Consider the following 12,424-nt stretch of genomic DNA (forward strand, 5'->3'; position numbering starts at 1 on the left):
ATTCTAATCTAATCTAATACTTTTGTACTTTCACTCACTGGACTGGACAATGAGGTAAGGTAGGACCCGAGACAAACATAGCGAAAATAGCTGATCTACAAGCTCTCAACGCATTGTGCTGCGAGAGCTTGTAGATCAGCTATTTTCGGAGTTGCACAACCCAGCACTCTTTAGCTAGTGGAGATGTGGTGTAACGACATGATTCGTAAATAAATTTGTTCAACTCAAAATGCTGTGTTCAAGTTCAGGAGACTTCGGAAAAAAGTAATACACCTGAATGCTGAGTTGTTTCCAATAATTGGTGTTAATAAAATGTTGCCTTGGCTCCCAGTGTGGCTATGCACCTTATTGTCTCTTTAAGATCCTTCTGCCGTGGGCCGGCAGAAGACTTAGGTGTGCGTAGCATTCCTGTGCACATCCTCATCATCCATCTACTACTACAATTCTTTGTTATCCTATGTTAAGGCCCAACAATACTATCCTGTTCAGAAATATTAAGGCCATGTTATTTAATGTTAAAGCAATTTTACTGTTGCTGTTTTTCCTGGGTAATTGTTTAATCAATCAGTAAAGTTCAGTACTCACTAATAGGTAGGTTAAAACACAGTTTGCTTTGACACATGAAGATATGGTCATCTGGTGTGACACTAAGTCATCTGGTGTGACATTCCAAATAGTGAGAAATCATACCTTTATTAATGATGAAACCGAAAAAATGTGTATGGTTTACATAGAAAATAGTATCAGGAAGAGTCACAAATATTTGTGTAATTTTAAAGAAAGTTTTTGTCAGAATAAAATTAAAATATGTTGAAAGATCGACAACATGGGCCTCACACAGAGTGTTGATTATGAAAAAAATATACAGATTCAATTAATTTTCACAAAACTATAGTGGATCACAGGTTAGTTATGATAAAGGACTTTGATAAAGTGAGTAACTTAAGAAAGGTGTACTCCATTTTCATTTTATGAACAATTATTGTCATGTCACACCAGATGACGGTTTTAGGCACAAGTACAACAAACTGCTCAATAAAGTCTGATTCCAATAAAATATCTAAAAACAAAATGTGTTTCCATAAAGTTGAGAGTGAGTAGAACAAAAGTAAATAATTTTTATGCCTGCTATTTAAAGTTTTTTTAAAAACATGTTTTTTGGGGCGTCACTGACCCACTTCAAGTGCCTAATTTAACTTTTTTAAATAGCAGATCTACAAGCTCACAACGTGTCGCATGGTGGCACGCTGTGAGCTTGTAAATCCATTTTACGTGTCACTAAAAAGCAGCAGGTACTCTGCCTTCACCCGATGACAACTCCAAAAGAACTACATGGCCAATAACCTCGCCTACCGGGCTTTCTGAGAAAAAGCCTGGTGTTCGTTCACAACAGGCCGTTTGGTTTCCGCCTAGAGCGCGGAAACCACTAGAAGAAGCGGCGTCGCTTTGATTTGGTTCCCTCCGTTTGTTTCCCCAATACCTATTAAAATGCTCGAGTAGCCTAGTGTAGTCTTGCCAGTCGCTAAAAGTTGGACTAAAAGATGCATATGCCAAACGAATTTTTCAAAAGCAAAACTACTCCGCATCAAGGAGTTTATTAGGTAGGCCCTAAAAGTGTGTCCTTGAGCGCAGGGGAATATTTTGGGTTAAAACTGAATCCGGTTTGATCTTTCCGGCAAATTGTAGTCCTTTGAGTACTACAACATGACGTTTTGTGGTTTCCGCTCCAGACCGGTTACAAACCCGAAAAGTGAAGTGATCCCAGACTACATGGCCAAATACCATATCTGCTTCCTCCTCAAGCGGAGCCGCCCACTTCCTGCAAAGCATTGTGGGAAATGTATTATTTTTTTGGAAGAGACTTTGACACGCACAGAACTTTGAAACAACTTAGTGCGTTCCAGTCTGAGTGCAGCCTTAAGGTCAAGGATGTTCACGATCACAACACCAGAGGCAGCTCCACTAATCATCATCAACGTAGATTTAACACTAACAAGGCTCTAACTCGTTCTCCCATCAACATGTGGAACGCCCTTCCACAAGCCTTAAAGGAGAGCAAATCCCTAGCCTCCTTCAAAATTGGTATGAAAATTCACCTTCAGGCGGCTGCTACCCGTGACTTGACTAAGCCCCCATGCTCCCCCCACCCTTTTTTCTGCCTTTGTATTTGATGTTATGCTTTTGAAACTGATATTATCCTAGATAAAGTACTATGTTCTATCCGTCTGTCTTTCAATGTTATGAGATCCTTAAAGTGTGGTTCCTGTGGAAATAAGACTCGGCTTTCTAGGATCTCCTTTTAGTTGACCTTGTACCAGTGATTTGTACTGTCATGAAACTGTACTTTTTTCTATTGTAAACTCCTAATAAATTCTTCAATGAATCAACGAATCAATGAATGAATCAATCAATCAATCAAATGCAGGCCCGGAACTTGGAGTAGTGTGTGAGGCTTCAACCCGGACAAGATAGAGGGAAGGACGAGGACCGTTTCCGTGCCTCTCTTTCGTCCGGGTTGAAACACGGGAGAGTGTTGGATTGTCAACAAACCATGAGCATGAGTGGAATGATGAACCACAGCTTATTTTCCTTTTTTAAGTCTTTAATGAATAATTGCGTGGTGTTTGGAAGTGGTGTGAGCTGTGATGAGAGGTCATGTCTGTGATGATGAGACGTTGTTTTTGGCAGAACATCGGTGCTTTATTGAAGCCAGTGCAGAGGTCATGCAGCAGAACTCATGCTACCTTATGCTGCAGGACTGCTCAGCATGCTGCTGCAAGGTATCACATTTACATTTAACAGTGATGATGGGAAAAGTACTCAAATGTTTTACTTAACGTATCAATTCTGCAATGTAGAAATAACTCTGCTACGAGTGAAAGTCTGGAATTCAAAATGCACTTGAGTAAAAGTACAAAAAGTATTACTATCAACGTGTACTTAAAGTAGCAAAAGTAGAACGTTCTCATTTTGCAGAATGTCCTATTTCCACAATGTATTAAAAACTTTTGAAAAAAGCGGATCTACAGTAGATCTGCTATTTTCAAATGTGGTTTCAAATACATGTAGCGGAGTTAAAGTATAATATTAGCCTCTGAGATGTAGTGGATTAGAAGTAAAAGATTGAAAAAAAAGGAAATAGGCCTACTCAAGTAAAGTACAAATGCCTCAAAATTGTACTTAAGTACAGTACTGTAAGTAAATGTACTTAATTACTTAAAATCACTGCATTTGAAAATTTTGAGTGTTCTATTACAATATTTTTAGGGTACATTTTCTTTACTTGAGTATTTCAAATGCATTTGATGTACTAATGTTGATGTATTGATGTATTACCTTGTGCTGTCCTTACTTATTGTAAATTGCTCTGGATTAAGAGCGTCTGCTAAATTGTAAGTTTGAACACTATTAAATTGAAGCTGATAAATTGGTACTCTGAGTCTCTGCTGAAATTGGCAACCCACCTGAACATGTATTTTCAGTTTACTAAAGAGCTGGGGAGACCACTGTTACTGAACAAACACTATAGCAATTATTACTATCTGAATACATTAGGTGCCGAGCTTATAGATCTGCTATTTTCAAATAGCTAAATATAAAATTGAGCTTAATTGGTTAATTAAAATCAAATGTTTGCTACTTTTAAGTATGTCTTGATGCTTAATGCTTAGAACTTTGTTTCTTTTACATTAACCACTTGAACCCCAGCATCCCTTTTCTGGGTGGAACATTAACTGGGAATCGCTAATTACTTTTTGAGTGGTCCGAACCGCTTCTACATCTGGCTTTGTGCGTATGTCCATACATTATGTCTGTCCAAATGTCCCGCAACTCTTGCCATTGCCATTGGCCAAGCTTCGCTGCACGTTTTTTGTTCATATAGATTAATGAAGTTAACTCATTAAAGGCACCACTCACTTTTTTTAAGTAATACAAGACCTTTTACTTGTAACACCACACCACTGGTCATTATCTCCACTAACAGGCTGCAGATTGTGGCCCAACCCACACAGTGCAGACACGTGAGCTTCTCTGCCTGCAAGCTGAGCGCCCGTGGAGGGAGGGGAGGTGATGATGATGAGGAGGAGGATGAAGACCTGGACATGGAGGACAGTGAGGTGGACGAGCTGTTCCTGCAGCAGGACCCTACAGCAGCTCTGGGTGAAGGACAGCACAGGATCTTCATCGTCCACCCTGACGTCAAGTGGGGCCACCAGAAGCAGCACCTGACCACAGGTGAGCAGAGGCTGACGTGACGTCAGATAGAACGTATGACGACCCGCACAAAAACCTCGCTGTTTTGCCATTTTTCAGAAGTTGTCAGCTTAGAATATATTGTCTCGACTCCTATTGCCTCATCGATCTCTAATTGATACAGAATTCCGTGACACATAACTGTTTCTTGTTCAAGTTCTTTTTTTTTGCATTTTATTTGGGGGTCTTTTTTGGCCTTTTATTGACAGTAGGAGAGAGAAATGGGGAGTGACACCCAGCAAAGGTCGTCAGAATCGGGTTTCGACCCACAACACACTGTCAGGCTGCATTAGAGCATAATATTATGTGGTATGTGCCTGGACCGCTAATCCAGCGGGCTTCCCCAATTCATATTGCTTCGTTAGGGAAAATAGGTTTACGATTTAGTGCAACTGGATTAATAGATAAAGCTTGATTTAAACCGGGTTAAACTTTAATCCGTCTCATCCCTCTTTTTTTGCAAATCTTAATCCTTGTTGGTACAACAGGGAATATTTGCTCTGACAGATCCGTCAGGTTTCCAGGCAACTTGACCCAGTCAGAAACGTACTCTGTGCCTGTGGTCTTCACACATTTTTTTTTGGTAGTAATAAAACAAACCAAAAACATGTGACACTTTCTGTTTCTTTCAAGCGGAGCTGATGGTGGCCGAGGCTGAGGGTCTGGTGAACACCTTGGAGAACTGGAGTGTGGTGGACAAGATGATCCTCTCCACCAAGACACCAGAGAAGAAGAGGATCTTTGGCAAAGGGAACTTCCAGACGCTCACAGGTCTCCCTCCCTACCTGCTATGTCTCTTAGTTTAAATCAGGGGTCTTCAACGTTTTCAGGCTAAGGACCCCTTAGTTGAGAGAGAATGAAGCAGGGACCCCCACAACCTTTTCACAGATTCCATATAGTTTAATTGTGTGACAGCACGATCATCAGTGTATTTTGGATTCATGTCAATGTGTGTTTTCAGATATTTAACCACTTGAACCATCAATATTTAATAATCTTGACCTTTCATTCTGTACTTAGTCTGCTCTTTTCCCCCTCTACACCAAACCTCTTTGCCAAAAATAGCAGATCTACAAGCTCACAACGCCTCGCAGACGCAGTGCGAGGCGTTGTGAGCTTGTAGATCTGCTATTTTTGGCTAAAGTTCTCAGAACACCACCGTTCAAGTGGTTAATATAAAAAAGGAGAAGGAAAGTATCTATCACACAAAGATTTGGAGGATCCCCTGTAGTAACTCTGAGGACCCCCTAGGAGTCCCCGACCCCCTGTTGAAGACCCTTGGTTTAAATCGTGTGAATGTGTAGCATACTCATCACGGGTGGACTGGGAACAAACATCAGACTGAGAAAACACACACACACACACACACACACACACACACACACACACACACACACACACACACACACACACACACACACACACACACACTCGCACACACACAGGGATGAAGGAATATTCCCTAATTGCTCAATTAGCCAGTGTATCGTTGCTGTCGGGTAGAAACGGCTTATCTCCATATTCTGTCCATCATACTACAGCGTCACTTGAAAGCATCAAAAGTAGCATATGTTCAAGTTGAAAGGTTTTGGGTTTATAGATCTGATACTTTTTCTACTTTGGAATTTGAATACCTGAAACGTAACATAAAACATAGGCCTGCCCTGAAACGTAGACATAATGAGGTTTCCACCCGACAGAGACGATATCCTCGATGGCATGGTGTACTGTATATACTGTAGTATGCTGCAGCCTAAACACTTGAGCCCCATTTCAAAAACACATTGCATAGCTGATCTACATGCTTACAACACATTGCGAGTTAAGTTTGTGATGCGTTGTGTGAGCTTGTAGATCTGCTAGTTTGACTATCGTTCCCTCCCTCCAGAGAGAATTAGACAAACCGTTGGGATCACGGCCGTGTTCGTCAACGTGGAGCGCCTGTCCCCCTCGTCAGAGGTGAGCTTACTGTACTTGCAACTCTTAATCACCAACAGTTATTAAAAACATTCATGATCATTTAATAAAATGCTTTATAAATGTGTGTGGCTGCTTGCAGAGGGACTTTGAGGAGGCGTGGGGTGTGAAGGTGTTTGACAGGTACTCTGTGGTTCTGCACATCTTCCGCTGCAACGCCCGAACCAAGGAGGCCAAGTTACAGATCTCCCTGGCCGAGATCCCCCTGCTCAGGTAACGTAGGCCTCAAGAAGCTACGCTACATGTAGCAGAAACCATTTACTGTATCTCCATATTTCTTCTTTTAGTTTTTCAATTGTTTTGTTTTGTATGTTTCTGGTAGATCTCGACTCAGGAACGAACTTGCAGACTTAGACCAACAGGGGGGAGGCTCGAGGTACATCGGGGGCTCAGGTAATTCTCTGCAGTTTCAACTGCAGTCACAGTGCATAACATAACTGTAACTGCAGTCGTGACTGCTGTCACAGTGCATGATGTGACTGTAACTGCAGTCACGGTGCATAATGTGACTGCAGTGCATGATGTGTTTGTGGTGGCTGATTTTACACTTGGTTGGATGCTGAAAATGGACGATCTACAAGCTCACAATGTGTCGTTGTGAGCTTGTAGATCTGCTAGTTTCAGAGTGCAACACCCCAGCCCAACTAAACATAAAATGACTTGTCTTTAAGTTCTACTGGATCTCTTCTCCACTAGTCCTTCCCCAACATTTTAGTCTAGTTTTTATTCGTTGACAAAATTGTCACTATATTTAGTCTTAGTTTTAGTCATCGTATTAGTTTTATGTAGTTTCTATTTAGTTTTTGACTCAGTGAAAGAACGTAGTCAACAACCATTTTTCGTCATAGTTTTAGTCTACTAAATCAATATGTCAGTGTAGAGACAGGGAACACGTCGAGAGAGTAGGGGAGAGACATGCTGCAAACCCGGCATGGGAATCAAACCAAAACAAAAGTCCAATATCAGTCGAGGGTTTCATTCCCCTCTAAGCCCTATTATATTGTACTTGAATAGCTAAAACCGTTGATCTAAAAGCTCATAATGCTGTTTTCCTTTTAGGAGAGACACTGATGGAGGTGCAGCAGAGGCTGCTGAAGGAGAGGGAGCTGAAGATCCGCGCGGCGCTGGAGCGCCTGCGGAGGAAGAGACATCTGCTGCGCTCCCAGAGGAAACACAAAGAGTTCCCCATCGTGTCCGTCATGGGCTACACCAACTGTGGTGAGAGAGACACCCTGCGACTGCACATTAGTTCCTAACCCACTATTGTATAGTTAACCTTTTTGATTCATCAAATAGTCTAGGGGTCTTCAACCTTTTTCAGACCAAGGACCCCTTAGTTGAGAGAGAGAGACATTTTTGTAGATTCCATATAGTTTCATTGTTTGACAACACGATCATCTGTGTATTTTCAGATATTTAACCACCTAAACTGTAATACTTGATTTGCGATACTATGACCTTTCACTACTGTACTTGGTCTGCTCTTTTCCCCCTCTGACTAACATTTTAGTCTAGTTTTTACTTTTTATTTGTTGATGAAATTGTCAAATAAATCATAGCTTAGTTTTTTGTGCTCAATGAAATGAGTACAAAGGACCCCAATGTAAACAATCCATAGTGCTTTCTTGGGTTCAAGACCTTTCATCTGAACTGTGCTACCCTGTGCTTTTCCTTTTCTTATGCGAACTGCTAATAAAGTATTTAATCAATCAATCAATTCAATAGTGGAAAAAAGGGCAGTCGACGATAATGTTTTGCCATCGTGTTAGTCGAGAAATGACCACTGTCCTGTGTTGTTCAGGGAAGACGACACTGATCAAAGCGCTGACGGGCGACGCCACCCTCCAGCCCAGGAACCAGCTGTTTGCCACCCTGGATGTGACGGTGCACGCAGGTGCACTGCCCAGCCACATGGTGGTGCTGTTCGTGGACACCATCGGCTTCCTGTCCCAGCTGCCCCACCAGCTCATAGACTCCTTCTCCGCCACGCTGGACGACGTCAAGCACTCCGTGGGTGGCTTTAAATCCCATTTAGAGTAGACCTGAGGCCTGTTCTACAAATGCCTTCTTAAATCAGTAGTTCTCGAAGAACCCCCAAAATGTATATGTATTTGGCTGCGGACCCCCATCTGAAAATGTTTTTGTGCCAGGGAGAAGAACAAGAGATGAGTTAAAAAATGCAACATTATTCAAGATTTCATTTTCTCTTTTCAAAGAATTGTAAAAAATAGCAGATGTATAACCTCGCAGTGTGGCACGAAGTGACATGCTGTGAACTTGTATATCTGCAATTTTTGAGAGCGCAATCAAAGTTCATTAGTTTGAGACTTTTTTTTCCACCTTTGTTGATGCTTGATTTTGTCACTATCAGGATGAAAAACCCAGAACTGTATCTCCATATCTATATCTTCCTCCGTAAATGAAAGCCCTACTTAGTACACAAAAGTAGCAAAAACTGCTGATTGCGAAAATAGCAGATCTTCAAGCTGTCAACGTATTTAGCCGGGGACCCAGTCACCAAAATGGGAGGGGACCTGTGATTTTCTGCCGTACTTTTTATTTCTGTTTTATCTATTAGTTTGGTCATTAAGGTCCACAGAATGAGAGGCCTGCTCTGCTGGAAACATTGTGAAAAAAAGTTATGGCCATTTGTATATTCACTGTCCCATTGACTCCACTAGAAATATATATAAAAAAAGAAAAAAAGTCTGCTTTATTTAGCATGTGAGGGGTCAAACTATGGGTTCTTCGTGATTCTGAATCCATTGCAAGCATTTGTTTTGCATGAAAAACATTCCTTGGGCTAGATATCGGCCCCCCAAAACATGCAATGTTTCCGGCAGAGCAGGCCTCGCATTCTGTGGACCTTAATGACCAAACTATTAGATAAAACAGAAATAAAAAGTACGGCAGAAAATCACAGGTCCTACCCTATTCCTTGAGCTTTTGGGCTTGTGGGTTCCCGGCTAATTGCACCGGTTATATTTTCTCTGAGAAAAGGTGTACCGTGAGATTTTTACTGGCCCGTTATTCGTGTGCCTTGGCCACAACTACGTTGAATAGGTTGATTCAAATAGTTTGTCTTATTTTTTTTCTTTGTCTTTCCGTAAATCAATTCAGATATCTAATGAAGTGCCAGACTGCTGAGAACATTAATGTCTCTTAGAAAATCAATTGCGCTGCAGTCCAAGATGAACGGGTCTGGGCGAGATCAGTGGTTCTCAATCATTTCATTTTCAAGGACTGTCAGAGTTATAGACCTGTAAGGGTCCCTTGGGAACCCTCTCAAGGACCATACTTCACAGAGCTCTCAACCGATTCCACATTTTTGGATCTGATGCCGATCCTGAATTTGGAGAGTCGTAGACCACCGATCACAGATGTCTGATCAATTTGATTAAAGTTTCTATTTGAGAACATTTATTTGCTCCTTTGAATTGAATTGAATATTTGAAAGGGAAACAAAGAAAAAATACACACATACTTTTTGATAGATAAGTATACCGTATAGTAAACTTCAATATATAAATAAGACTGAGTTTTTGTTGTCCTAGTCTAGTCTTCTTTGTCTTGTCCTAATGTGTATTTTATCTTTCTTTGGACTGCATCTCTACAAATACCAAACCTACAGTACCTACGGTATGTGTCCGTAACTCTGAGACACTGAGACTTGCGGGTCCATTTGTACACTGAGTTATGGGGGTCCGTGGTCCTTGAAATTATGAGAGAGTTTGAGAATCTCTGCTCTAACCATCTGCGTCTCCTTGCTTCTTCCAGGACCTCATCGTTCACGTGCGGGACATCAGCCACCCAGAGACGGTCAACCAGAAGGCCAACGTTCTAAATGTCTTGAAGAACCTGCAGGTGCCTGACAAGCTGATGAACTCCATGATCGAGGTCCACAACAAAGTGGACCTGGTTGAAGGGTAAGCCTGTCAGTACGCCAGTGTGTTTCTTTCCCGGCTGAAAACGTCAGGCACGCGCCAAAAAATAAAATAAAATGCTTCCTTCCATCCGGGACAACGCTCCACTCGTCTCAGACTCTTCTCCCTCAAACTGTGGAACAAAGTCTGTAGCACTTGCCCTACCCTCGGCGACCTTGCAGGCTTATGCAAAGGCTAAAATGTAATTTAGAATAGCATGTAATGTAGACAGATGGCATAGTGTGTATAGCTTCAATATACAGATTATTATTATTACTTTTAATATATATTTTTGGTTATTCTACTGTTAGACTGATGTTAGGTTCTCTGTTTACTTATAATTCTCTAGGTTACTATTTCTATGTATTTGATTATGTATTACCTTGTGTTGTCCTTGCTTATTGGATTAAGTGTCTGCTAAATACCTAAATTGTAAATTATTAAAACTCAGCAAGCAGATAAAAAATAAATAAAAATCTGCGGCTTGCCGTCACATTGCAGGGGTTTCTGAAAACGTTGTCATTGTAGATAATTCAAAACTTGTGCTGTGCTCAGGAAAACACGTCTTGGTGGACAAAGCCCTTTGGAACCAACGTTCTTCTCCTTAACCACTTTACTGTTATTTTACATTCTGTCTTATATGTATATTTATTAATATTGGTATATTTGTGTTCCCATTAGCTACCAGCCTACAGAAGCCAGCGTTCTGCCCATATCTGCCTTGAAAGAGCAGGGTCTGGATGAACTGAAGAGAACCATCCAAGAGGAAATAGTCAAAGCCACGGGAAAACAAATTCTGGACCTGAAAGTTGACCTCAGCTCCCCCCAGTTAAGGTCAGCCTCATGTAGATTTCACCATCACAATATCCTGTCATATTTGACTTTTATCCTTATAGATAGACCAATTACTGTGTATTTTGTACACAAACATTTAGACTTGATGCGAAGGTTGCGTGTAATTTAAAAAGTTTTGAATTGTTTTTGAAGAGAGCTCATATTGTCTCACCCATATTGGCCCGGGACCCCTAGGGGGTCCTCAGTTATTACATGGGATCCTCCAAATGTTGTGTGATGGGATTTATTTTACATTGACCACTTACTTGAACCCTATTGAAGCATTCCTATTCTGAGGGGAACCTTATGTTGTAGGATACCATATTAGACGACTGCAATTGAAGCTGCATCATAACCTTTTTCTATCATTGTGTGTGTGTGTGTGTGTGTGTGTGTGTGTGTGTGTGTGTGTGTGTGTGTGTGTGTGTGTGTGTGTGTGTGTGTGTGTGTGTGTGCGCACGCACAGTTGGCTGTACAAGGAGGCTACGGTGCAGGAGGTGGATGTTCTTGCAGATGAAGGCTCAGCCGTGGTCAAGGTGCTCATCAGCATGGCCGCTTATGGACGCTACAGGAAGCTGTTCCCTCACCGATAACTATGGATATGAAACTGTTCTCTCACTGATAACGATGTCAGGAAATTGTTCCCTCAGGGCATGTTCCCTGCTATACATTTGAACTTTGACACTTGAGCGACTAATGGGAGTGTCAACAAAGTGCCGTTCTTCCGCCGTTTAGGCCTGTCCCATTGGTACAGTTGAGCAGTGCTGAACCCCATGCGTTGAATACGAGCTTGGTGCACACGACCCCGCAACGGCTCAATGCCGCTTCGGTCATCGTCGTAACGCCTTGAGGCATTACGTTTAGTTTGAGTCGATAGCCGATCTGCAATCTCACAATTTTCACAATTTGTGCCTCTTGTTTGTCCTTATATACATGTACTGTATGTCCTTGTGTTTATTTTAACCAAAGATATTGTCAGTTCAACATGACCTATTCCCACTTTCGGAATGTCATAGGCCAGAGCCCTTTTCACTCCATTGTTCTACACGGTCATTACAGTATTACATAAGGCATTAGATCATGAAAGTAATAATTACAGTAAAACCAAGCAGTGTGTCTAAAGAGTAATTCACACTGAGCACTAGAACTATGGAAATAGTTTTAAAAACGTTCTAAGCAAAGTGGATGGCAGTGTTCATACAGACTATAAAATTAGGCACAGTTATTGTGCCCAGTGGGAATGGCGCTTTAGTATGTAATTTAAGTACGGTGTTATTGTAAATAAAACAACAGTAAAAACAAGGGGTGTATCTAAAAATGTATAATTTAATGGTTATTGTGATGTGTAACTATGCACTGGAACAATCTTTGACCATAACTGCATTATGCTATAGTACATACTGTAATGCATTGGATGGAATTTAGTCTCATGATGC

At 41.3% G+C, this 12,424-nt stretch overlaps 1 protein-coding gene across 1 annotated transcript; it reads left to right on the top strand.

The window, feature by feature from the left end:
* Positions 1 to 2,582: 2,582 nt before the first annotated feature.
* Positions 2,583 to 12,180, top strand: gtpbp6 (GTP binding protein 6 (putative)). Its single transcript, XM_080721819.1, has 11 exons — positions 2,583 to 2,780; positions 3,986 to 4,236; positions 4,888 to 5,025; positions 6,143 to 6,213; positions 6,314 to 6,444; positions 6,554 to 6,624; positions 7,291 to 7,449; positions 8,033 to 8,241; positions 10,009 to 10,157; positions 10,836 to 10,988; positions 11,455 to 12,180. Exons 1-11 carry the CDS (start codon positions 2,656 to 2,658, stop codon positions 11,579 to 11,581), a joined length of 1,584 nt encoding a protein of 527 aa, XP_080577945.1. The 5' UTR covers positions 2,583 to 2,655; the 3' UTR covers positions 11,582 to 12,180.
* Positions 12,181 to 12,424: the final 244 nt, after the last annotated feature.

Source organism: Nannobrachium achirus (genome assembly GCF_963921795.1).
Source record: "Nannobrachium achirus genome assembly, chromosome: 1".
NCBI lineage: Eukaryota > Metazoa > Chordata > Actinopteri > Myctophiformes > Myctophidae > Nannobrachium > Nannobrachium achirus.